This window comes from Brugia malayi, assembly GCF_000002995.4.
Source record: "Brugia malayi strain FR3 genome assembly, contig: Bm_008, whole genome shotgun sequence".
Taxonomy (NCBI): Eukaryota; Metazoa; Nematoda; class Chromadorea; order Rhabditida; family Onchocercidae; genus Brugia; species Brugia malayi.
Window position 1 is genome coordinate 234,040 of NW_025062285.1, and position 25,961 is coordinate 260,000.

Below are 25,961 nucleotides of genomic sequence, written 5' to 3' on the forward strand. Positions count from 1 at the left end.
AGCTTAATTGTGGGAAGTAAAGGAAACAAAAATAACTAAAACGAAGAGTTGCTCTCAGTCATTTAATTCGTTGCGTAATCATTAGCAGTTTTAGCAGCCAGAACTACAACTATTCAGTTATTATCACTTCACTTATTAATGAAATATTTGAGTCGAATTTCCTACAAAATCCAAGTAATTGAACAAACATCTCACTACATCAATTACTATTTAGCACATTCATACAATTACTATTCTCAATTTTTCCTTCTTACTACTATCATACAATTTATATAAAAAAAAATAGCCAGAATAACTTAGCCCTCCCCCTGTGAAAATCCGGAAATGACACAACGTCATCTGCCATTTTACGGCAAAAACCGGAAAAAGCCTTTACAGAAGTAATTGCAAATGATTGTTTCATAAGCCGCGGCGGTATTCTGCAAGTCGTCCAACTTCGTTCTATGATTTCTTGGCTGACGTGGCGTAGCATTTGGAGGACACGTGGACTTGACTTGTCAGTGTTACTTTGAAGTGTGTTGGGATGCGGTCGACAGATGTTGCCTTTATTTTACACTTATTTATGTTATTTGTTAATGCTGCAAGAGACTATTACGAGGTATTAGGAGTTAAACGTGACGCGTCAACTGCACAAATTAAGAAAGCATTCCGGAATTTGGCACTCAAGTACCATCCGGATAGAAATAGTGATCCAAATGCACATGAGAAATTCCGAGAAATTGCAGCAGGTAATATTCTTTTTTTTTTATTTGATTCATATCAAATTTTTATTGGATTTTAGCTAAACAATCTTATTTTCTACCGTACGAATAATTTAGTTAAGTTTCTAATACCACATTTTTTCGAAATTTACTTCAGAACATTACTTATTAAATGATAGCCATATTCGAGTCCTATTTTTTGTTTTATTGTACATTTAGGAGAACAGAAAATTTTTTTCTTTTATTCTAAAATATAAAGTGTTTTTTTTTTTTCTAACCCGTAGCGTTAAGTAGGACATCTACTTACAGTCTTTTTGTGTAACTCTTGTAAACTGTTCAAAATTTTACGATTTATTCTTAATTACCCATTGCTGTTTACTGGAAGATATGTCTAGTGTGGAATGCATCCAATAATTCAAGCTCGTGAAGCAACCTCGTCATCAAATGGATTCTTAATAGTGTGTCAGTGGGAAAGAAAGAAACAACGAAAGGGAGATTGATCCCTTGCATTTACTTTTGGGGTCTCATGGCTCGATTCTTTTATTGAAGCTGAGAAATGATTTGTATGAGTTGTACAGTATAGATATTTTAGCATACGAAATACTTGCTGATGAGCAAAAACGGCGAAATTATGATGCTGGCGGTTGGTCGTATGATCAGCAGCAGCAGCATGCGCAGAATTTCGACTTCGATACGTTCATGCATAATTTCCAAGAAAGTATGATTATTTACCACGTTTTCCGAAATTTAGAAGTCTTTTAAAATGGGTTTAATAAGATTTGTAGCATTTCACAGAATGCATTGAAGTTCATATTTTCAGTGAGTGGTTCAAAAAAATGTCGGCAAATAAACTTCCTATAAAACAAAATTTCCTAGAAATTAATATGTTATATTGGTAATATCACAAAGTTAATATTTTCGCATAACCATTTTATCTGACTTCCCTAGCTGCGTTTTAAAAATGTGTATATTTTGAATCTTTGGTGTACGAATTATGGTATTGCAAATGTTTTAGGTATGAATATTCACCGAAAAACTCATGAAGACGCGCATTTCAAATCCCATTTTGATGCGCACTGGCATGGTCACAGCTTATTTGATGATCTTTGGGAAGGCTTCGATATGTTTCCATCTTTTAGTGGTTTTGGAAGTACTGGGGATCTCGGTGGAATTGATGGGTTACATTTTGGAGATTTCCAAAATCCAGCTTCAATGTACATGAAAGAAACAAGCCAAGGAGGTATTTCTTTAACACTGTCTACTAATTGCGATAAGAGAGAAATGACTAAAGCGGGGTGGAATGATTTGCCCTAAAGTGGGATAAAAGAAGACACTTCTAAAAAACTTGGACTCAATTTTCAGTTAAAAAATTGATGCATCCAGCGTTTGTTTAAAAAGCAAAACATATTTTCGTATTTCTAAAAAACGTTTAGAAATACAAAAATAAAAATTTTAGAATTTCGGTCGTTCTTTGCACTTGTTTAAACTGAAAAGCATATTTACAGGACAGAAATGTAAAACGGTGACAAAAAAAACGGGCAATGTTATGACCACACAGACAATATGTACTAGTGGTTAGCGTTTGTATAATTATATTTCATGTGCAGAATCTGATTTATTTCTGAGTGCAATGTACATATTATCAAGTTGTATATTTTTCAGAACCAATGACAATAAACATTTTTTAGTGTAAATTTTAAAGGAATATGAAATAACTAAAAGTTTAACCATAGTAAGACATGCTTGTAATTTGAGAAATCATAAGCAAAAGAGCCTGGTTAATGCAATATAGAACCGCTTTATTACTTATTTGGGCTTCTAGCTGGAAGAAAATATACAGTTAACTACATGATGATAACTCTAGAAAACAAAACTTCAGGAAAAAGATAACTCTGGGAGGCCCGACATATCATTCATATGTCTTAATACTAAGATGATATCCATTACTATATCTTACTTGTTTTGCTGGTGCTAATACTTATTTTGAAAAGGAAGGGAAGATCAACAAATAAAATTATGGAGCGGAGACCTGGACTTTGCAGTTTGATACTTTGATACTTTAATGTTTCGCCTTCAGCAATAAGTAAAGATGTTCGTTTGTTCAGGAAAGGAAATGTTGTAATGATGAATTAGTGAAATGTTTATGAGTCATATTTTTTTATGTACAAAATATATTTTGTACCATTATATAAGCAGTGAAAGATGATTTAATTGCTAAATCTACTGTTTCAGTGACTGGAAATTTTGAACAATATAAATAAATTGTACAATATTGTGCCTTAAATTATAGCAATAATCATAAAGTACTGCGGTTTAAACCGTTATACACATGTGAACTAACTTTAGTTACAGATTCACTTCACACACTGCACACTTCTGAAGAATCTCAGTCCCTTGGCCATTACTCTAAAACTCTAACCTAAAAAATATCCTCTATGTCCTCTTCGTTACTCCTCACAAATTCCTTTCTCACTCTTCCCTCAGATCTTCCGTCTCGATGATACAAAAGATTAACATTACATATGACAAGAACATGAACATTAGACGCAACAGGAAACTGATTCATTCTATGTTTGGAAGGAAGCAAAGCAATATACGTTAATCAAATAATAGAAGCACACAGACTAAAAAAAATGCCTTATGGCAAGTTCAAATTAGATCAATGCAAAAAAAAAAGCAAATTTTATCTCAGAAGATGCCTATATTTTCCTCTCTTAATAAAGATCAAAATTTGGTAAGGGTATATGCTTGAGAAATTAATACCATTAAGTACTTACAATGAAACAAACTGATAACATCAATTAGCAAAACAAATTCTAGTGCTTGAAAGTGGTGAGAAAAACAAACATCGATTATCGAAACATGTTCTATCGGGAACTGAAGGTAAGTAGCGCGAATTTTCCCACAAATCCGGTTAAAATTCCTGCGTATAGTAACTGCGAGAGATCTACGCATAAAAGACGTGGAAAAGGAAATATGTGAAAGGAATTTTTAAAGTCGCCTGCGAATTCTTTATGTTTTCCCCATTGTTTATGTACAACAACGCATCATGTATCATATATTGTATTGTTGCTCAGCCACTTGAATGCCTGTGAAAGAAATTGTAGTTTGAAAGAAAAGGATTCGGAAAATTACCAGTTAAAATTATAGTTTATCTATTACACATTTCTCCCCCTCCTTTCCCCCGTGGCAATTAGGACAAATGTGGATCAGATAAAATCAGTAATCTTACGAAACCATTTTTTTTTTTATATCGACAAATGTATTGACTTTCCCCTTTTTTTAGCAATTCAGTTACATTACCACTTCATTGCTTTTTTCACTCATTAAATTTGCTCTGAACTTTAAGCAAATCTTCCTTAAACTTGGAAAATAACATTCAGATAATAGCTAATTGTTCAATACGTTGAATAGTGGAAGTGATTGGACGTCGTGAATCAGCAGGTCGAATTGAACGTCGTGTCAAACCGAAGAACGACTTTGGTGACAAGTCTGAACTGGTAAAACGCCAACCAACATGCTGTCCACAGTGTGAGCACTCATGAATAGTCCATTTGTAACTAAAATTTCATCCCACTTTTACCGCATTTTACGCATTTATACAATTTGACCTTTTGTTCCATACAGTACCTTTCGTATTTTTTCCGGAATTATCGAACAATGTGGAACATTTTAAACTATACCATCCTTTATCAGATTACATAATGCGGATAAATTCATAATTTCAGTAATCCTTGCCAACTAATTTTAACTGAAATCTATACTGAAAATATTATAGGCAAATTTCTAGATATTGTAAAATGATACTTATCATTCAAATTATCCCCTTTTCCTCATCAAAAAATGTTTCAATAACAAACCCCGGAAACCAAGAGCATTCGGCTGACGGTGTCCCACGTGCTAACGTTGAAACTACTTCCGATACAGTAAATAAATCATGTACATAACCACCTAAAAATATGCTTTGTGAATAGCAGCTGGCAAACAATAAAATATTAAAAAAATATAGCAAAAAGCTAGAAAACAAAAGCTAAATTTTCAAAAAGCACAAGGCAAGCTTTGTAGTGTTCTGTATCAAAACAATCCTAACTTTTTTTTTGATAAATAAAAAAAGCCCGTGAATAAAAAACAAAAAAAAAAAAAAAATTATAATTGATTTTGCGGTATAGTCTATAGTACCACCACATTACTGCAGAAACTCAAGTACCCACCTGGATTAACGTAATGCGCACTGTTTCCATCTGTTGATACACTAATCATTTGTGACATATTGCATAGCAGCGTGCCACAATTCTTGCAAACAATGACATCGATCTATAAGGAAGCCATAAGTCAAATATCGTCAGATAAATCAATCATTTGTAGGAAAATCTTATTCTGAATAGAACGTAATAATGACAGTCAACAATTGTTTAAAAAGAAAAAAAAAAAAAAAAAAAAAAAAAAGATTACAATGTTAACTGCTTAATATTGATTCCCATTTGATTAAATTCATTACTTTGCAAAACAATTCTTTAATAATTAAATTAAAAAAAAAACTTCTCAAACAGTAATGAATTTACTACTACAGAGATTTATTCCATAAATATCAAGAAAAGAGAAATTTCATTCAGACAATTATGTTTATACATTTTGCAGCTAACATAAGAATTAGAAAACAAGCTTTCCATTAACCTGTCGGCCTCATTTTAACTTCACAACTGAAAGAAATGAAGGGATATGAAAGAGACCAGGGATAAAATAAGGTAGCACTATACTTTCCTGAAGAAATTTTGTCATTTTATCTCAAAAGTTGTAGCTGTAAAGCATCTGTCAATACTTCCCTTATTCAAAATATTACCAGCATGAGTGTACCATGAAAGGTACGACACTTTTCATACACCTATTCCGATCAATAAGAATAGATATATCATAATCAACAAAGAAAATTTATCCTTGATTGTTATCTCAGTTAATAATTCATTAAAAAGACTTGGAAACAAAAAATGTTTTACGCGATTAATGATGCCATATTCATCCTTCAATCTTCTATCCGTATACGGCTCATCCAGTAAGCGTAAACGCATTTCCATATCAATTGGTAAATTTGCAGCTACCCAATAACTCAATGCCGTCGGTCCCTAAATTAAAAATACTGAAGTCCTATTGGTCAAAATACTCGTTTCGATTCAATTAATTTTACCACAAAAATTTCACGAAAAATTACAACAATAGTCACTAAATTTGAAAAGAATGTACCTGAGAAAGAACGCGTTTAACTTTTTCATATACATACCAACCATAAAGCCACTTTGCAATTTCATCAATGTAATGTTTCTAAAAACAAAACTTTTCAATTACTTTTTTTTTTTTGAAATTAACAAATAACTGAAAAGTTGCATGAATTATTACAAGTCAAAAACGTGAGTAAGTATATAATAAGAGAAAGCATTACCGTCAATGATATCTTCAAGACGTGATATGAATGTGATGTCATTGCCGCAAAATACCGCAAACTCTAAAGAAACTTTTGCTTTTAGCAAATGAAGAACTTGGTGCTTACATCAACCATAATTGTTTCGTGTTGCTAGAAGAGTTAAAGATACTATATAATTCTGTCCCCAAAAAATGTTGAAAAGAATTATCTTTCCTCTCACTTCATTAACTCTCCATTAAAATTGCAATTTTCATTTGATCTTCCTTAATTTATTACGCTACAATAGCATTTTAGATTGAAAAATGCAGAATAACAGCGTAGTTTTTTTTTTTTTTTTTTTTTAATTTGAATCATTTATCAAATCAGAATTATGCCGCTTTAGCTGACTGGACTAAATTTATCACTTTTATTTGAAGAGGAAAGTCATACTTACTTTTTTAGGTCGCATACTGGCAAATGAAGCGGGCATTAGTATTTGAGACAAAGCTGGTAACTCCTTTTCTTCTAGAACTAGCACCTCACCATATGGCATCCTGAAATACCAAATAGTTGTAAATTTGTTTAACTTTTCTAATGATAATTCTAATGCTAAATGCAGCCCAATTTTTAAGACAAGATGACAAAAATACCCGTTAATGGCAGACCGTCGGGTAAGTATTCGGCATCGCTGACGGCCTACTGCTTGCACAGATATTCCACCGTCATTTTCTTGCAAGCTTCGAACCTAAATTGATAAATATAGTTAAATATAATTAAATTCAAATCCAATTACTTGACTAAAGTATTTCTCGACTCGATCACTTCCTGCTCGGGAATAATTTCTACGCAGAATAAATGAATAAAATGAACTAACGAACTTCATCCGTATTCTGCAACCAATCTTAGCCAATATTTATCTGGAATTTATCAAAGATCAACCGTGTTAGATCTTTCTACTATTTTTATTTTCAGTATTATATCAAACCTGAATTAATGTTGCAATATCCGTATCAAAGGTATCCAATCTCGGTTTTAGTGCTATATATTCATTTTCTCGAGCTGCGTGTCGAAGCTGCGAGACAAGTAATGGATAATCAGTGTGGAATGGGAGCAATTGGGTAGGTAGCAAAACAATTGGCATTTCCAAGATCGACACTGTTATCACCCTTCCAGCATCTTCCATTTTGAAAGTATGTGGTAAATCATCATCTCCTACAATATTAACGAATTCATATATTACCTTAATAATAAAGAAATAATGAAGATAGCATTTTAGTCACTGTTATTTAGAATTTTTAATGGAAGTAAACAATTCCACATCCTAGCATCATCAGCTGCTTGATCAGAGAAAGAAAGAAAGAATAAACTCGCTAATTACTCACAAACGACAGAAGAATATGAAGCGTAATTAATATCATCAATGGCATCACCATAAACAAGTTAAATATTTGAATTACAAATTAATGTTAAAGCTACGTAAATCAGTCACATCTCACATATGATCAGAAATATATAGATATCAAATTAGTTTCGCAAAATATACAGATATCAAATTAGTTCCGCATACTGTCATTTAATGCTCAGTCTTCTAACAGAAATCTTTTTGTATAAACACAAATACAAAATTTCATGCTAACACAACTATTTGTCATTCCCTTAAAACAAATTAACAATGCTGAAGTACCATCAGTCATTCTGTCAACCATTTGACAATTAAGCTACTTTTCAGCCTATTGAATTAGTCGCTCAGTGATTAAAAAACAATTGAAAATTCCGAATATAATAGAGTCTGCTTTCCTTCTTATTTAATATTTTACAATATCATACATATATTTGCAAAATTAAATTTAAAAACAATACCATTTAGTCGTAAATACTGATGCGTTGGTGGTAATGAAACATCGAAAGGTCTCCGTTCTCTTTGATTATCTTCACTACTCTGTGTACTTCCTGATTCTGTGTCATCTTCATGTATGATATTATTTTCATCGTCAATGTTTTGCAAGTTGTTATTATAATTCATCTGAAATTCAATACTTTTCCTTACTTTTTTTTTTAAAAGGTTTTTTCCCTAAAAAATAAATACAGAAAAACAGTCATGCAAAATAATGATTTAAACTACTACATGGCAGGTGTGAACGAATTTTTAGATCAGCAATATAAAATAGAACTTGGTGAAAAACATTACATATATTAGTTATAACATATGATTCTATCCACTGATTCTTTAATTTTATAAAAATTTTTCGTAAAATTTCCAGTATAATAACATTAATAATATAACGAGAATTCAACTTGAAAAGTGAATAAACTAATTTCTACAATGAATGAACCAACCGGGAAACGAATTACAAATTCCCTAAGGACAGTGCATTTCACAAAATGTTGCATGCAACAAGTACCCTTCAACTGTTAAACATTCTCCCGGATGCGCGGGTACGGGTGCGGGTTTGGCGTGGTAGTTTTTGTAATGTTATTTGTTCTTAATACTTCTAAGGTTAGAGTGGCAAATTGAATGTTTAGCTATAAATTATGAATTTTGAAACTGACGAGGTATACTCACTATACTTCTACTTATTTTTTATTCGTTTGAAACTTCGTTTTACGGAGCCCATAACTTAGGGTTGAAGTTGATGTTTGCAGATAAATGTTGATGAATTAAAATAAGAAACATGGTTTTAGTGAAATGACGGGGATGTCACGGACGGGATGGCCTGTTGCTACTCGACCACAGAAAGTTGTTACCACTCCAGTTACATTGAAAAAACCAAATGATACTCGTAATAGCATTGATCGAGCTATCAATTTGTAACATTTTCCGTTTATGTTAAAAATACATTTCTTTCTCTTGCTAGCAACAATCAAGTTGCGAAAAGGGATTTAGTTTTTGTAATTTGAGTCTTTGAAACACAAAAATTGCTTTAAAAAAAAGACAGGGTTGGAGAAGACAAGAAGATGAAAGAAAGGATGATGCGGATAGGAGCGTTGATAAACCAAACGAAATAAATTGATAATTTCATCTGCGAAGATTTGTAATTGTTAATTACGATTATGAAAATGTGGTTTTAATGAAGTTATTCGATTATGATTTCTGGGAATTTTAACAATTACTTTGTCAATTTCATGTATATAAAATCGTTAAAATAAGTATTTGAGGTATCCACTGACGAATTACACCTTTGGGACGAAAGATCCACAAGCTGAACGGGACCATTCAGTGCAGGCACGATTTCAACGTATGCGTGAAGAGTACGAAAAAATTGGAATGCGTCGATCGGTTGAAGGTGTTCTGCTCGTTCATGAACATTCCTTACCTCATGTGCTATTATTGCAAATTGGTACTACGTTTTTCAAATTGTAAGTTTCATAAACATATCTTACCTACCTTAAAAGTAAATTAAATTTCTTTAATTTCAGAAAGGGAGTAAATCATTAATATAAAAAGGTTACACGAATAACAAGTTCGAGTCTTGTTAACATTTCTGTAGATTGCTGAAAGATAATTGTATCAGCTTCGCTAGTGATCTCATGTAGTTAATACAAAATTTCATTTTCTAGGCCAGGTGGTGAATTAAATCCCGGAGAAGATGAAGTTGAAGGGTTAAAACGATTACTTACTGAAGTGAGTGTACGACTTTTGTCTCTTATTTTGTTTCTCTTAAATAAGTTCAGCAACACAGAACCATTTAATGCTGGCAGCCATTTTGTTCTGTTTGATGTTTCATTCTAACATTTATTTGCTTACATTTCCATTTTGATTTCTAGACACTAGGACGACAAGATGGTGCCAAAGACTTATGGACTATTGAAGACGTTATTGGTAATTGGTGGCGTCCGAATTTCGATCCACCTAGGGTATAGATTACATTCTCATTTTTGCGATGGATCTTTCTTGGATATGTAATTTTCAATCAAAATTTTTCTGCTCTAATAATATTCGTCTAAAAAAAAAAGGAAAAATTGTGAAACGTTTAGTATCCATATATTCCTGCACATGTTACAAAGCCAAAAGAGCAAACGAAATTATTTCTTGTTCAACTTCCGGAACGAGCACTTTTTGCTGTGCCGAAAAATTACAAACTTGTAGCCGCACCGCTTTTTGAGTTGTACGACAACTCAACTGGTTACGGCAATTTGATTGCAAGCCTTCCACAGGTTCTTAGCAGGTGAGAGTGTCTGCATTATTACATTGTTTATTAGTTATGACTTTGTCGGCAATCTCTTTCCGTTTTTTCCCACTCTTTCTCTTACTGTTGGAATTTGGTATTTCAAGTTTTCATAGTATTATTCTGATGTTGCTTGGTATTTGTAATGAGTAACAGTATGTTTTTATTAGAATCATGCTTTGTGGAAAACATTATTGTTAATATTGACTGAAATTAAAGGACCAATTATTCCAGTTTGATCAAAATGCTATTTGTTTTATACTTTTAGATTCAATTTTCTGTATACGCCATGAAACTTTGAGTTTATTGTGCCTGACGTGAAGTACGAGGAAAAGAGGCTGACGAAATTTTGGAGAAGCTGGATGAATTTTTTCCTAAATGTTATATGTTTTTTAGACTTATTTTTTGTTGAAAATTTTCGTTGTACATGTTTAGCTTTGGTGATGTAATCCAATTTAAATATTTTCTCTTGTTTTTGAGATCTCCAGAAGACTAACAAATTCAGACTATTAACATGTTTGTTTATTAACATATTTATTTTCAAAAAATGAATTATATTAAAGGTTGGCTATCCTGATATGCAACAAAAATCCTTCAAATTTGGAGTTTTTCCGATATTTATTAAAAGTGTATCTGATACATGGTAATGTAAGCTTACTCATACTTGCACATATATACGGGTGTACGCAAACTGCAGTTAAATCAACAAGAAAACCTTTCTTGTGTGAATCTCTATACTACTTTCCAAGTATTAATAAATATATTCAGTTTCTGTTGAAGCAGTAAGGCTCTAATGGTAGTGGATATATGGAATCGAAATTTAAAGGGGTGAAAAGGCGCTACACTTTAGATTTCTTCTTTAATACTGAAAATTTGGAACTGAGCGTGAGACAAAATGAAATCTGAATATTTGGTCGAGTTTTTGCTTGTCAGTTAAACTTAAAGCTATACCAGAGATTGTGCGGAGTTATTATACTTAAAGCTATACCAGGGTCTGTGCGGAGTTATTATCAGGTATTGGGAAGTGATATATGCTGCAGAATCGATGCTATCCTTTAGGCCTATCATACCATGCGCACCGCCCTTTCAAGTTTAGATTTAAGTTAGCATCACGGAAAGTTGAAGTTTATTTTTGTGAAATGGGCAGTCTCGATTTGATTTTTCGATTCTTTAGTGTATTTATTTTTTAACGCGTGATTAGATAGTTGGATAGCTTGAAATATTTAATAAGGTTGCATTAGCTATATGACATTTGTGTTTGCCTGTTTAAGAAGTGTTTATCTCATTCTTCGATTCGGAATACGAATGCAATTATTATTATTATAATTAACAATGGATTGTGATGTTGCTTCATATCATGTGGAATCGTTCGATTATTTGGCTGAAAAAGGAATACATTTGGCTGCTTTAGATGTACCGGCCGAGAAATTCCGACTTCCAACTGGAGAAGCTGTGGAATTGCGTTATACCAGTGCCCAGCTTGGTTATCCAATGGTTGAAGTGAAACAGGTAAATTGTAATTTTGAATTCTGAGGTAATTCATGAATTCATCCAGATACATCGCATTAGGATAGTATAAGACCGACTAAGACGATATTGCTTAGAAATCTTTTTTGATTTGTTGTTGAGTTTATTTTTATGAATTAATGAGCTCTTTAATAATAATGTGTTGCTTTTAAACGGATGGATTAAAAAGGATGATTTAAACTGTGAGACAATATGGCAGGTTTGCCTTGGTTATGTATTAGAGAGAAGGTGAGAGTGAAAGAAGGAATTGTTTGTGGTATGAAGTTCAGTGAAATATTCCATGTTCTTTTTCTTATAGGGTTCTTCTGTGGTTGATTCGTTAAAACTGTTTCCTTCAGAATGCAGGCAACGTGGCTTAACCTATAGGGGGCCATTAAAAGTAAGCGTAGAAATACGCTTGAATGGCGTTAAGATGGATTTTTGTGAAGTTATTGTTGGTGAGGTTGGTGGAAGCATTTTTTTTTTTTTGCAAATTTACCATGTCGTACTGCTTATTTTGACTACATTTTTAATTGTGTTTTTTTTTTTTTTTCTATTTATTAGTTGGTGTTCTGTTAGCGTTGTGAGTGACAATTAAATCTTTCATTTTCGATTATACACCAAAACATATTAAAGTGGGAAATCGTTTAGCATTTTTAAATTTTCAATATGCTGTAACAGTAGCAGAGAGTAGTCTTAAACTTGTTGAACTGTATATCCACAAATTCATTTTTCTATAAATAAGATATATTTTAGGTTCCCATAATGTTGAAATCAAACAGATGCCATTTGCGATGGTTGACAAGAGAACAGCTAGTAGCGCATGGTGAAGAAGGAACTGAAAAAGGCGGTTATTTCATATGTAAAGGGACTGAGAAGGTACAACATTTTCTTCTAAAAAAAATTTTTTTTAGACATTGTCTTGGTTTCCATGGATTTGCATTGAAGATTGTTACTTTTGCTACGAAGCTTTGGTATGGTAGTCAAATATTATTTTAACTCTATGAATACTAACATTAGGTGACAAATTATAATGTATTATAAGCCAGTAAAAAGGTAGATTAAAATAGGAAAAAGAAGAAATGATTAAAAGAATTGGCTTTATTTTATTTATATGCATTAATCAACCAATCATTTTCTATTTTTTAGTAACATGATGATAGAGTTTTCTAATATCTCGTATGCCAAAAAAAACGAATTAGATGTTTTGGTAGTTTGAAATCTCTAAACCATTTCCTAATTTTAAATCGAATTTTTCAAATAAATAGGTGATACGTCTTTTGGTTGCAAATCGTCGGAATTATCCGATAGGAATAGTAAGGCGTTCATTTCGTGAAAAAGGACCTTTATTTACGCAATATGGGATGATGATTCGATGTGTACGAGGAAATTATTCGGCTGTTATGATGACGCTTCATTATCTTGAGAGTGGTACTATTGTTATTGCTTTGCAGGTAATCACCTTTTATTTATTGAATTTAATAAACTTTTTTGGTCATCTTTTTATGTGATGATAGTATAGTTTGTGGTATTGTCCAGGTATCATTTCTTATTTTAGTACTGTATAGTGAATTCTTATCTATAGTAATTAATGTGTAGTAACGAATGAGTTTATAAACGATCAAAAAAAAAGAAAAAAAAAGTGAAATTGAGTAACAAATGCATATTGAATTTTTTCATTTGAATAAATTTATTCATTAAATTTGTCTGTCTTTATAATTGGTCACTTAAAAGGGTGCTGAAGATTGATCGTCCATCAAAATTTTCTTCAAAGTTTTTCTTCAGAATATTTAATTCAATGTATGTGATTTAATTTAGCGAATCTACTTGATTTTTTTTTTTTTTTTTTTTTGCTTGTGCATTTGATTTCAATGAAAAATATTTCAGTATCGACGTGAATTATTTTATTTGCCATTTATGTACGTCATCAAATCATTAACATCGATGAATGATCAATGTATCATGGAACATATGATCAGATGTCGACCTGGCGATCACTTTTGGAAAGGTAAAATATATTCGTAATTGACTGTCTTTATCATTACTTTATATTGTTATAGAGTTAATATGCAAATTCTTTACTGATATGTCCGTAAATGGGAAACTAGAATACTATTTCAGGATGCGTAACTGCAATGTTGGCATTATGCAACGATGATGGTGTAGTGAATCAAAAAACAGCACTCACTGCTATTGGTGCTAGGTTCCGAGTAGCTACTCAAGATCGTGTTGGTCCATGGGAAATTTCTGAAGTAAGTGTAATATACATCCTTCAGTAATTTTTTTTTTATATCCTAAATGCAATTTAAGGATTAAGAATGGGTCAGAAAAAACAGTGTGTTTCAGGATGTTGGTCGTTTTTTACTTCGCGTTTGTGTTGCAATACATCTGGATAATGATGAAGACAAATTTTTCCTCCTGTCGTATATGGCTCAGAAACTGATAGCTCTGGCGAAAGGTGAATGTGCTGCTGAATCACCAGATAATCCACAGTTTCAAGAAGCTGCAGTATCTGGTCATATACTTCTTTTGATTATACGAGAACGTTTGGAAAATACATTGAGTATTGCACGAAGGAAAATTGAACTCGAAGCAAAGCGTAAAGCAGAAAGTTTCCTTTTATCGAGGTTTATGCTCACTTTCAAAATAAAGTTTTAAAATTTTTCTTCAGTAATTTATTCTAAGACATATTGTTTGTAAAGTAACTTGCTTATATGTTTTAGTCATGAGTTGATTCGTGCGATGGGCACGCAACGATCAGGAGAAATAACGCGAGGTTTGGAGTATTTCATTGCTACCGGCAATTTAATCACCAAGGGAGGCTTGACATTGCAGCAAAATAATGGATTTTCGGTGATTGCTGAAAGAATTAATCAACTTCGATTTGTTTCTCATTTCCGGTATGATTTTCTTTTCATCTAAAATTTGGTCTACACAATCTTTAACTGTCAGATTCGTTACATCTACAAAAATGGTTATCAGCTATAACCGCGAGCTTTCACAAGAAGCTTATGATGCTGGTTATGAAGTTATATTTAATCTTTTTTCGACTTTTGCATTTGTTTAACAGAAATTATGGAAGTTTTCTTTCCTTTTTCAAATAGTAGTATTTATAAAAAAGTTCTATCGAGAAACTTTTTTGAAGTCTGTTAATTCTATTTTAGAGCGATCCATCGAGGCGCATTTTTCATGGAAATGCGTACCACAGATGTACGTAAATTACGTCCCGAAGCTTGGGGCTTCATATGTCCAGTGCATACTCCTGATGGTGCTCCATGTGGTTTATTGAATCACGTTACGGCAAGCGTACGCATTGTTACACATTATTCGAATACCAGTGAACTACCGAAGTTGCTTGGGGAGTTAGGGATGGTTGGTCATTCCGCCGTCATATTACTGCCTGCAGAATCTGTACGTGTCTATTTTCCATATTATACCAAACCTATTTGTTTCAAACTTCGACTTGATTACCGTTAGAAAATCAAAAACAGGGTAATAATCTAGAATGAATATTTATAGAGTTTCATAGCATACTTAATATTTCTTGTGAGGCAATTACTTGTACGGAAATTCAGTAATTGTGATATTCTCATAAAATTGCTTCAAATTAACACAATAGTCTCGCACAACATTTTTTTTAGGAATTCATTTTTTTTTTTTTTTTTTCAGATGTATCCCGTTTTGGTAGATGGAAAATTTGTTGGCTATATCTCGCAATCAGAGGCGTCACATATCGAACGACAGTTACGTTTTTTGAAAGTATCAGATGATGTTCGCTTACCCTCTTGCGCTGAAATAATTCTAGTGCAAAAATCTATTGATCCAATTAACATTTTGGTGCAATATCCCGGTCTGTACATTTTTACCGAGCCTGCACGTCTCATACGACCAGTGAGATATCTTCCGTCAAATCGAATTGAATTCATAGGTAAAATCTTCTATCGTTTTTTAACTGTTTTATTTCAAAAGCATGAAGTTGTTTTAGGATTTAAGTTAAGATTTTCGATACGCTGTATTAGGAAATTTGTACTTTATCAATTTTCGATTTAGAGTTATGTTAAAAATTAATCAACTTGGTTGGGAGATAATGAGCCAAAAGCTCTATGATTTTCAGTTGCATCTGAAGAAGACTTGAGAAGTTGTAAAATGTTGTGGAATTAGTAAAATATGTCTTTCAAATTAAGAAAGCAGGATAAGTTGAATGCTATATCTCAAATATGTTTGGCGGTTTTTTCAGTTTTATTCGAGTTTTCAGGAACGTTCGAGCAAGTATACTTATCAATTTGTATCGACCCAGAGGAAGCAGAGCCTAATGTAACAATGCACCAAGAAATTCATCCCAGCTGTTTGTTTAGTTTTGCTGCTAACCTAATACCATTTCCTGATCATAATCAATCGCCAAGGAATGTTTATCAATGTCAAATGGGTAAGCAAACAATGGGAATACCTGTTCATGCATGGAATTATCGAGCCGACAATAAAATGTATCGTCTCCAGGTAATGTTATCCTAAATATTTAAGCAATCTGAACACGAGCATGCAAATGAATGCATGATAGCAGAAAATGAAATTATGCATTTATGGGAGTACTTATGGTAATATGTAAATACTTTGATATTACAAGACAAATAAACAGGGAAAAGGAAGACAGCATTTGTTGAAGAAATGTGACTTTTTATGGGGTTGCATTTTAAAGCAGTGTTTGCTTGTATATTTCAAGTAAATGACGATTGTCATGTCTGTTTTCTGCTTGCATAGCTGTCGTTTTTTAAGGAGAAAATAATTTTGGAATTTTAAAAGAGGTGTTCATTTTTTTTAGTTCCCTCAAAATCCTATCGTAAAACCAGACCCTTATGAGAAATATGGTATTGATGAGTATCCGTTGGGAACAAATGCATGCGTTGCAGTTATATCATATACCGGTAATTTTAGTTTTAAATTAGTAAGTGTTTAGTTCGGAAATAAAAAGGAATTATCTCGCTATCACTTTTTTTTTCCAGGTTATGATATGGAAGATGCCATGGTTATTAATAAGAGTTCATATGAACGTGGTTTTGCTCATGGTAGTATTGTTAAAGTAGAAAGGTGCTTTGATCTTTTATAATTTTTCGGCATTATGCTGGCTTGATGAATTTGAAGTAATTTTAGAGATAGTGACTAACTAAATGTATTATAAATTAGGAAACTTGTCGTACTAACAGTTATGGTGGTATACTTAGTCTGATGTGACAGTGAAAATGTCAATTATCGATCTGAATTTTAGATTTATGTGAGGCTAAATATACATAATTTCTTTGTTTTGGAAAAATCTATAATAGTCTATAGCATAAACTATGACGAATGAAAATTCCGGCAACTTATGCGTCATAATTTGTAACATGTCAGGATAAATTTAACCGAAGGACGACCCACAGAGAGCTTAGTATTTTTATGTGATCCTAAAAATCCTCAAAAGACGATAGGTCTTGATGGTTTACCGATTCCTGGACGTCTGTACATGGAAGGTGATCCATATTACTCGGTATATGAAATTGATACGAACAATTATAAAGTTCATAAATACAAATACGCGGAAGCGGCATTCTGTGGTTCGGTAAGGATTGTTGAAGAAGGCGAGCATATCGGCAATAGTAAGGGTAAATGTGTAAGTTTTCAATTCAGTTATATTTTTCTGTACGATTACTATGAAGTTTAATTAGTAGATGCATGGCTTCATATAGTCCTTAAAAACTTCCCAGGTTGGAAATACTTGTTGCAGGTCATTAGTTTAATTAGCAATCTAATTTCTATATCTACTCTCTTTTCAGCATGCATTGATTCAGTGGCGTACACAGCGTAATCCAATAATTGGTGATAAATTTGCATCAAGGCATGGTCAAAAAGGTATTAATTCTTTCTTATGGCCTACCGAGTCAATGCCATTTTCAGAGTCTGGAATGGTTCCTGATATTATTTTCAATCCGCACGGTTTTCCATCTCGAATGACAATTGGCATGTTTTTTTTTTTTTTTTTTTTTCATCTTTTTATTTATGGTTGAATACTAATTTTTTGTTAATTGATTTTTGGAATTTTCATAATGTTAACTTTTTAAAGATGATGAATAATACTTACAATTGTAAATTTGATTTAAATGATTTGAAGTATCTGAGTGTTTCATATTTTATTAGGGAGTGCTTAATTTTTCAATAGCTTACTAAAATACAGACAGATGCGATGCTGCAAACGTTTCCACAAATTTCTAAAAATTGTTTTTCAGGAATGATGATTGAAAGTATGGCTGGTAAAGCAGGAGCTATGCATGGTTCTACGTATGATTCTTCACCATTTGTTTTCAAGTATTTTTTTTTTTTTTTTTTTTTTTTTTAGTCTGCGGATTTTGTGGAATAAAAAATTACAATTTTATTTTCAATTTCATAAATTGATAATTTAAAAAAGGAATGGTGCATGATCTTGGCTAGAGATGAAGAAATAAGGTAAAAAGCATGAGATAAAAACGAAAGTTCATTGCTGATGGTAATTGATTAAGTGAGAAAAAAACCGCTATTGATCACTTTGGACAACTTCTTGTTCGTGCTGGATACAATTACTATGGAAATGAAACGATGTATTCCGGTGTTGATGGTCGAGAATTGGAAGTAAGTTGTTAATAATTTCTTTCCCAATGACAATTATTTGTTTATTTTGACTTTCCTTTGCTTAAAATTTAAACAACTTGTGCCTGTTTATTTGAATTTGTTAACCTGTTTATTCTTTAAATTTTACGTTATATTTTGTTTTTACAACTTTGTCTTTCACGAAAACTGCTGCATCCTACAGTTACGGCGATATAATGTTTTCGTTTTGGATTGTTTTTTCTTAAATATTAGACTGTTACATATACTCTTAGATTTTTTCACTTTCCATGGTGTCATCCATATCTTTTTTATAATATCGTTTGGAGTTTAATACTGATTAATAGCACATTCTTAAGTTTGCGTATGTTATTTTGGAGGCACTATACTTGGTGTAGTTCAAGTGTATTTGTCAAAGTTTTTGACGCCGAGCAAAATATTTCCTTTTTTTTACGTTTTTAGTTAATTTGCAAAAATAAAAAATTTTTCAGGTTCAAATTTTTTTTGGAATTGTATATTATCAGCGACTGAGACATATGATTGCTGATAAATTTCAAGTACGATCAACTGGCCCAACAGATCCGGTGACGTTACAGCCAGTGAAAGGTCGTAAGAAAGGTGGTGGAATTAGATTTGGTGAAATGGAACGTGATGCAATGATCGCTCACGGAGCCGCGTTCACTTTGCAGGTAGCTAAATTTAAAATTCCTGAAGAGAAATTAGCTTAAAAAACTTTTGAAAAAAATTTTCAATTCTTTTCAATAGCATTTCAATAGGATTTGAGTAATATATTTCAGGATCGTCTTTTCAATTGTTCCGACCGAGATATCGCGCACATTTGTGCGCGTTGTGGTTCAATGATATCAACTCTTCGATGTTCAAAGATGCTGTCGGAACGTCGAAATAGTGAAGTTAGTTTGAAAATATTTATCCCTCTTTTATCATTCATAACAAAAAATATTGCTTATGACCAGAAGAATATGACTTCAGATAATATTCCAAAAATATTGGTTAGAGGAAACATTCATAAGCTATTTATTAGATTTACTAGTTTACTTTAAAACTTTTAGGGAGTCCTACTTCTGGTAATGAGCCTAAACAATTTTTAATTAAGTTCTAACTTGCCAAGTTAAAATGGAATTACATTTTCATCCGATCATATCGGAAGTAAAAATTAATGGTAGATGGGTAATTAAATACTTTTGAAGGAATCTAGACCGGTTATCACAATTATGCTATTAATTATTGCACTATCGTGATTTTTTTTTTCTTTTTTTTTTTTGATTTTGGATTGCTTCACTTAAAATTGTTCTAACTGAATAGAAATGTTACCATATATGGGCGAACATCTGGTAATGTTAATAATGAAATCTTGTTTAACTACTCAGTTTGATTGTAGTCATTTTTGAAAATGATCGAAAAATTTTTAGAATTCTGTTGTAAATCACAGTGAACGTGAAATGTGTTTGCTATGTGGCAAGGATGATCAGGTCTGTCCGGTCGAAGTCCCTCGGGTTTTTCGCTATTTGGCTGCTGAACTTGCAGCAATGAATGTTCGCCTACAGATTTCAGTGAAGCATCCAGCGAACTTATCCCAATAACTTGTCCCACTCTTTTGTTTCTCTTTTCTTTGCTCATTTCATGGACGGGTATTTTGTTACGTGCTAATGAACTGTGAAGTATTTGAGATGATTTTAAAAAGTACGGTGCTAATTGTTTCATTATTGTGCTTCCTTTTATGAAACAGTTCTTTATAACAGCTAGCGAAAATTTTGCTACGGAAAATTTGATCTGTTCATTTTTAAAAATACTTAAATTTATTATAATGTTAAAAGTGGATTTTCTTCTAAATTGCATCCATCATTTTTTTTTTTTGTTGCATAAATTATCCCTGTGAACTACTTTAATGCTACTTAAAATCAAATCTTTTTGTTGAGACATAAATGAAACTAATCAACCTGGTCATAAATGGTAACAAAATTTCATATCTTGTTGAAATTGTTGATAACTGTGTTGCATAAAACGCTACATTGAAAAACGCTTCTTTCTTTGTCTATATTGTCAGTCAGCAAGTTAATTTTACCAAAAAAGCTGTTACAATCACTTCAAAATGTTCTCAGCAAACATTATCCTTTAAACGATTTGCCGAAGTTGTCAATTTCAGTTAAAATTGGATTTTATTCAGATTGAAGGAACAGTTCGAGTGATGTTTATGTACACGTGAAGTAACGCAGCACAAATTAAGTACAACGTAACATTGATTTGGGGAGAACAATGCAACTGTCAGTGCTTCCTAATAAGAGAGGTAGGTAGCATTTTGGAATGCATATGCATGCCAATGAGTTTTATTGCAGAAAAAAGTCAGCATTATATTTGTGCTTGTGCTGAGAAATACATTTGCATAACTTTACTTTACTTGAAGAGTGTAGTATAAAAAAGGAAGGCTAATTATCTGTAGAATCCAAGAAGTCTTTGCATATAAAGTAACCTTGCACGTTCTAACACGTTTTAGCACCACGTATTGCTAAAAAATACTAGCATTCTCCATCTGTTTTCATCGAAGTCATACAAATTAAACTGATATCTTCAATTACATCACTGTTTGCAAAAGTGTAGTATCTTTGGAGCACATCGATTTCGATATTCCTCTTTCTAGCTTTTTTTTTGGTTGAACTTGGTACAGGACTGGACACTTAGACAGTCGTCTACGAAGTATCGTAATCGTTTGAGTGAATTATCATCATGATGCCTTTATACCGGTTTGATTTTTTCATAATGAAACTGCGGTGGAAGCAATTCATTTGCTGACTCGTCTAGCACTCTTCGTCTCATTTCATTGAACTGTTTTTGAGCAAAATCATAGAATTCACGCTCCATAATGTATATTGGATTCTTACGAATTGCTTCAACTGTTGCTTTATTGGGAGGTATTTTAAGGTTTGTGTGCCGCAAATTTGCATGCTTTTCTAAAAAGGCAAATCTTATAACTCTCACATTTACTAAAATATCGACAGAAAAACATTGAAATTCGCTCTGTGAACATTTTATGGTTTGATTCGTTGCGTTTTTGAATATATCTTTGCATTCATATCATATGAGGAAACGGCATGAAGAGAATAAAGTAGAAATTATAGAAGTTACTATAGATCGTCATAGCAGCTCTACCTAAAAAATCTCAAAATTCTGTTAATCTATCTATAAAGACTTTAATACTTCTTACAGTGCACCGGAATTCATCTTTTTACTTCTAACTTAAACACTCATATTGGTCTAATAAAGAACACAGAGGAAGTAAACTAACCATCAAGCGAGTCGAAATTCTTCAATGCATCACGAAAAAATGTTGGCAACAGTAACTCTAGCAATTCGATGAAATGTCGCATTTGTTCGCTCAAACCAACTAGCAAATAATAATTGATAAGATTAACTTTGGCTTGTTCTAATGCACGGTTGTTTCCCACTTCACTAAAACAATCATTCAATAAAAGTAGTAAAAATAATTCCATACCATAACAAAGCAAAAAGCATATGTGAATTATTTTGAGGAAAAAAAAAAAATGAAAAATAGGCTAAGTAAGAAAGCGATTAAAGAAACTAAAATTAAAGAAAACTTCAAAGCAAAAATGAGTAATGAAAATTAGAGAGAAAAAAAGAACCATTCATATGCGACGTTTCCTATCTTACCTGCAGAAATGATGTGTGCCACAAAAATATGGAATTTGTAGCCACATTTGCTTCATATCACAATCATGTCCTTTCCGCTCAATGCACTGATCAAACGTCTGAAAAGTACCTTAAATAAGTTTGACTTTCAAAACATATATAGTTTACTTAATCAATGTATTTAATAAATGAGCCTTTGCTGTTATATTCCTTTCTTGAAGGTACAAACTAACTGTGTCTATATGGATGAATTGGATAATGAGGTAATTTCAGCTATGCCTGCAGAAGGAATTAGAGATTCATAAACAAATGAATATTAATCAAAATACAAGACGATGTTTATGATGTTAAACTTGTATCTATAATTTTTTTCTTTTTTTACTTATTGATTAGGGTGATGAATAAGAGTAAAGAAATTACATGAAACTTAAGCAATGAGCGCAAAAACGAGAACGTATAATTGAGAAATAAATTGGATTCACCTCATTGTTCCCTGCTCGACTTCTTTTTAATCCAACACGATAATTATCACCATAACGAAGAAAATAATAATAAGATATCAACCGATCCAGAGGTTCTCGTATTAAATTTATGTACACCGGGTTTGGAAGACCAAATCTAAAATATGCTCTTCGAATTTATTAGTTCAGACAGCGTAATCTAAAGAACCCTGACATGAAAAACTTAGATAATTTTACACAAAATCTAAGTATGATATCTCGGTTAGTTTTATTAACAAAGTGACAAATTAAATATGTCATAAAATGGACAATTAGATGTTACACCAAATTATCTCCTAAAATAATAGCCAAAGATGAATAACTGCTTGATATTTTTTATATGAAAAAATAAATAAATAAATAAATGAAAATGCACCGATTAAAATTAATGAAGGCAACATGGCCATGATAAATAGCAGGTATTCGCTCTTTCCAATTGGTGATATTATCAATAAATCGTCGTTGATCCACAATATTCATCAGATAACGATTTCTGGTTAAATTCAAATGGATCACATTGAAGCCATTATGATGACATAAATTATACATTATGGCATTGGTAAGTGTTGTTGAACCAGTTTTCGGGATCTACAAAATACATTCTAATTTGCCGCTAATTTTTAGAGTCAAATAACTGACCATCTAAAACTATTAATTCGAATAATTCAAATTTTTTCTTTTGCGATTAAATCCCCAACATAAAATTTATTCGTAACTATTGGTTTTCTTGCTTATAGTAACATCTATATTTTTCTTTGCATACTGAGATTATTTTATTATCTAAATTCCAGCATTTAGAATTTCAACATGTTTTATTTTTTTTTTCTTTATGTTTCAATAAATCTTACTCGGTTATATATCACAATTGATGATGCATATGATAATTTTTCATACTTCCTATCCCGTTCATCAACTTTTCGTTGCTGACTGAGACTTGTTAAGCATAAAGACTTGGAGTGTAAATTGATATAAATAAAAAAAAACAACACTAGTGCCAAATTGATAACTATCCATTGGAATTTCGTTATCATCAACAGATCAAAACCTGTAAACAAAGCGAATATTTCAATTTTGAAGAGTATTATATCATATCACTTAATTATGGTAACAATATTGTTAAAAGTTAATGTGACAGTCTGGTAAGTTTTCCAAATTAATAAGAAGTAGGAAGACATCTTTATTTCATTTAAACAATACTACCTAAATGAGCTCAATTCACGACTTAGAAAAGAAAAAAAATCGGGAACACTGATCACACGTAAGTAGTAGTGCAACATTATAAGTATCAGTAAACAGCCGTAACTTACGATAAGAAAAGTATCGTAAATTCAATGATAAATTTAATGATAAGAAAAGTACCGTAAAAAGTCGTAACTTATACATTTATTTGGGCAAAAAGCATTTCTTTTGCTAACAGCAATATCTCACTTTCATATTTTGAATTGTTAGCATTGAAAACTTTGATGATTTACCTTAACATTTATGCCACTAATTTTAATGATAAATCGTTCTACTTGCATATTGTACTGAAGTCATACCTTCAATAATTATAATTAAGCTAACTGCAAAGTGTAAGTCAAAGATAAAAATGATTTTTTATATCTGACGTGAAGTAAAAATTTATATATATATATAAAACACTGGTTAATTCATCGATCAAGTGAATTCCATCTCAAAGCAAGGGTGAAGGAATAAAAGTGAAAATGAAATTTAACATAAACATATCTCAAACTAAAAACTATCTCCTTACTAACCACTTCAAGGAACGAGTCAAAACGAATCCGGAAACCTCACCGGAAAACTGGACAGGCAACGGAGAAACATAATTAATCCAGAAAACGGGATATCGAGATGTGAAACGATCATTGGAAAGAGGTAACCCCTTGTCTTAATTCGTTTTTCGGTGGCTGAAATTATAAATTTCTAATTTAAGATTTAATTATCAGTATTAATCAATAAGGGACTCTTTCTTCTAGACAAAAGAAGATCAAATAATCTGTCTTTTAGGCATTTAAATAAAACAAATTAAATCGGTCCATTATTTTCATTTCATTTTAAAATACTTGTCGATGATGGAACAATTTCACTTAATTCAGTTCTGTTTCAACTTAAACACTTTAATTCAATCGTCAATTATAAATTTTCATAAAGTATTATAATATTTCCAATTTCTTTGAACTTTGAGTTATTTTGAAGTTTTATTTCTTAATTTATTTTAATTTCAAATTATTATGAATTTCTATCCTAAAACTGCATTTCAAGTTATAATTAATATTAAGAACTGAAATGCTCCTCTTTTCTTCACCTTATAATCAGTCTTTTACTGATTATACATTAATGTTGTTTTTCACAATTTAAATTTAACTTGTTGTCATTAAATTCATCTTTTGTCATTCTGAAATGACGAAGAAGTATGAAGAATTAATAAGATCACATTACATATTATACGGTATGGCATATTCCAGAAATTTCAAACAGTCAAAAAACATTTGCTTCGATTTGAATCAATATTAAGCTAAACTGAGGAATAGATCAGATCAATTCTGCATTATAAGTCTCACATAGCTAATTCACGTTTCTCACGTTTGACGCTTGTCTCACGTATAACGACGTGACTACTACCAATTGTATTACATTAAATTAGATCGATTAGTGTGATCAAATTTGATCGATTGTTTTATCTAAAACTATGCATTTCATTTTGTTCATTGAATGTTATAAGACAAAATAATCGATGTAATTGACGAGAATTTAATATCATCCAAAACTGTGCATCTAATTTAATCAAAAGAATTTCCTGTTTTTTTCTTTTCCTCTCTCTGTCTGTCTCTCTCTCTCTTTCTCTCTCTTTGTTGATAGTATTTTGAAGACATAATCTTAAGGAATTCAACGTTAATTCTCATTAATTATGTAATAATTGATAGTCGGTCAAAAACCCAAATTTATTTTCATTTTATAACACTTATATGTCTAAAAAAAGAAACTCAAAAAAAAGCAAAGAGAAAAAGAAAAGAAACCAGTTTGAATTACTTAAATTCTCATTTGTTTTCAAATATTCTTTATATTTAAATCATTTAATTTTAAATGAGATCACTAGGAGTTATTAGCTAATTAATTGTCCTCATGACATATAAGTTTAAAAAAGGAAAAAAAAATGATATAAGATGTGATGATTAGTGAGAAATTTGAGCAGAAGAAAAGATAATTTAAAGCTGCTAAATGCATTGTTATACTACAAAACGTAATTTTAAGTGAAAAGTTTAAATTGTAATTCACTGTAAAAATTAATTCACATTGCAGAAAAAGACAAATCTATCATGTATAACAGAGAATATTGATTATTCAAAATATAGTAATATGAAAAATTTAGAAAGGGAAAAATATATCTAAAATGTGAATTTCATTGTAATTTCAATTG

At 31.6% G+C, this 25,961-nt stretch overlaps 5 protein-coding genes across 6 annotated transcripts; 3 read left to right on the forward strand and 2 right to left on the reverse strand.

The window, feature by feature from the left end:
* Positions 1 to 523: 523 nt before the first annotated feature.
* Positions 524 to 2,280, forward strand: Bm9395 (DnaJ protein, putative; the record flags this gene model as incomplete). The annotated part of the gene is made up of 4 exons (XM_001897098.2): positions 524 to 728; positions 1,294 to 1,419; positions 1,717 to 1,941; positions 2,207 to 2,280. The coding sequence occupies 4 exons, from the start codon at positions 524 to 526 to the stop codon at positions 2,278 to 2,280; spliced, it is 630 nt and encodes a 209-aa protein (XP_001897133.1).
* Positions 2,281 to 3,755: 1,475 nt separating this feature from the next.
* On the reverse strand, positions 3,756 to 8,119 carry Bm5115 (Conserved hypothetical protein, putative; the record flags this gene model as incomplete). Its single annotated transcript, XM_043082754.1, has 11 exons — positions 3,756 to 3,790; positions 4,107 to 4,261; positions 4,562 to 4,652; positions 4,913 to 5,015; positions 5,696 to 5,821; positions 5,940 to 6,017; positions 6,136 to 6,198; positions 6,551 to 6,650; positions 6,747 to 6,841; positions 7,082 to 7,308; positions 7,957 to 8,119. The coding sequence occupies 11 exons, from the start codon at positions 8,117 to 8,119 to the stop codon at positions 3,756 to 3,758; spliced, it is 1,236 nt and encodes a 411-aa protein (XP_042938688.1).
* A 663-nt stretch (positions 8,120 to 8,782) lies between these two features.
* Bma-cfim-1 lies at positions 8,783 to 10,555 on the forward strand (the record flags this gene model as incomplete). Of its 2 annotated transcripts, XM_001897096.2 has the most annotated exons (6): positions 8,783 to 8,904; positions 9,253 to 9,453; positions 9,655 to 9,718; positions 9,862 to 9,951; positions 10,072 to 10,262; positions 10,531 to 10,555. In XM_001897096.2, 6 exons carry the CDS (start codon positions 8,783 to 8,785, stop codon positions 10,553 to 10,555), a joined length of 693 nt encoding a protein of 230 aa, XP_001897131.1. The 2 variants fall into 2 exon arrangements, with proteins under 2 accessions (XP_001897131.1, XP_042938689.1); XM_043082755.1 differs by lacking the exon at positions 8,783 to 8,904 and having other exon boundaries at positions 9,335 to 9,453.
* Positions 10,556 to 11,594: 1,039 nt separating this feature from the next.
* Bma-rpoa-2 (DNA-directed RNA polymerase, beta subunit family protein) lies at positions 11,595 to 19,981 on the forward strand (the record flags this gene model as incomplete). The annotated part of the gene is made up of 20 exons (XM_043082756.1): positions 11,595 to 11,771; positions 12,088 to 12,231; positions 12,525 to 12,647; positions 13,037 to 13,222; positions 13,656 to 13,776; positions 13,890 to 14,020; positions 14,115 to 14,395; positions 14,492 to 14,668; positions 14,933 to 15,179; positions 15,438 to 15,696; positions 16,024 to 16,265; positions 16,588 to 16,690; positions 16,769 to 16,853; positions 17,154 to 17,412; positions 17,576 to 17,759; positions 18,026 to 18,104; positions 18,296 to 18,404; positions 18,872 to 19,069; positions 19,178 to 19,291; positions 19,811 to 19,981. The coding sequence occupies 20 exons, from the start codon at positions 11,595 to 11,597 to the stop codon at positions 19,979 to 19,981; spliced, it is 3,390 nt and encodes a 1,129-aa protein (XP_042938690.1).
* A 1,150-nt stretch (positions 19,982 to 21,131) lies between these two features.
* On the reverse strand, positions 21,132 to 23,574 carry Bma-hst-2 (Heparan sulfate 2-O-sulfotransferase protein, putative; the record flags this gene model as incomplete). The annotated part of the gene is made up of 6 exons (XM_001897094.2): positions 21,132 to 21,346; positions 21,682 to 21,845; positions 22,065 to 22,162; positions 22,526 to 22,661; positions 22,920 to 23,131; positions 23,392 to 23,574. 6 exons carry the CDS (start codon positions 23,572 to 23,574, stop codon positions 21,132 to 21,134), a joined length of 1,008 nt encoding a protein of 335 aa, XP_001897129.2.
* Between the last annotated feature and the right edge of the window lie 2,387 nt (positions 23,575 to 25,961).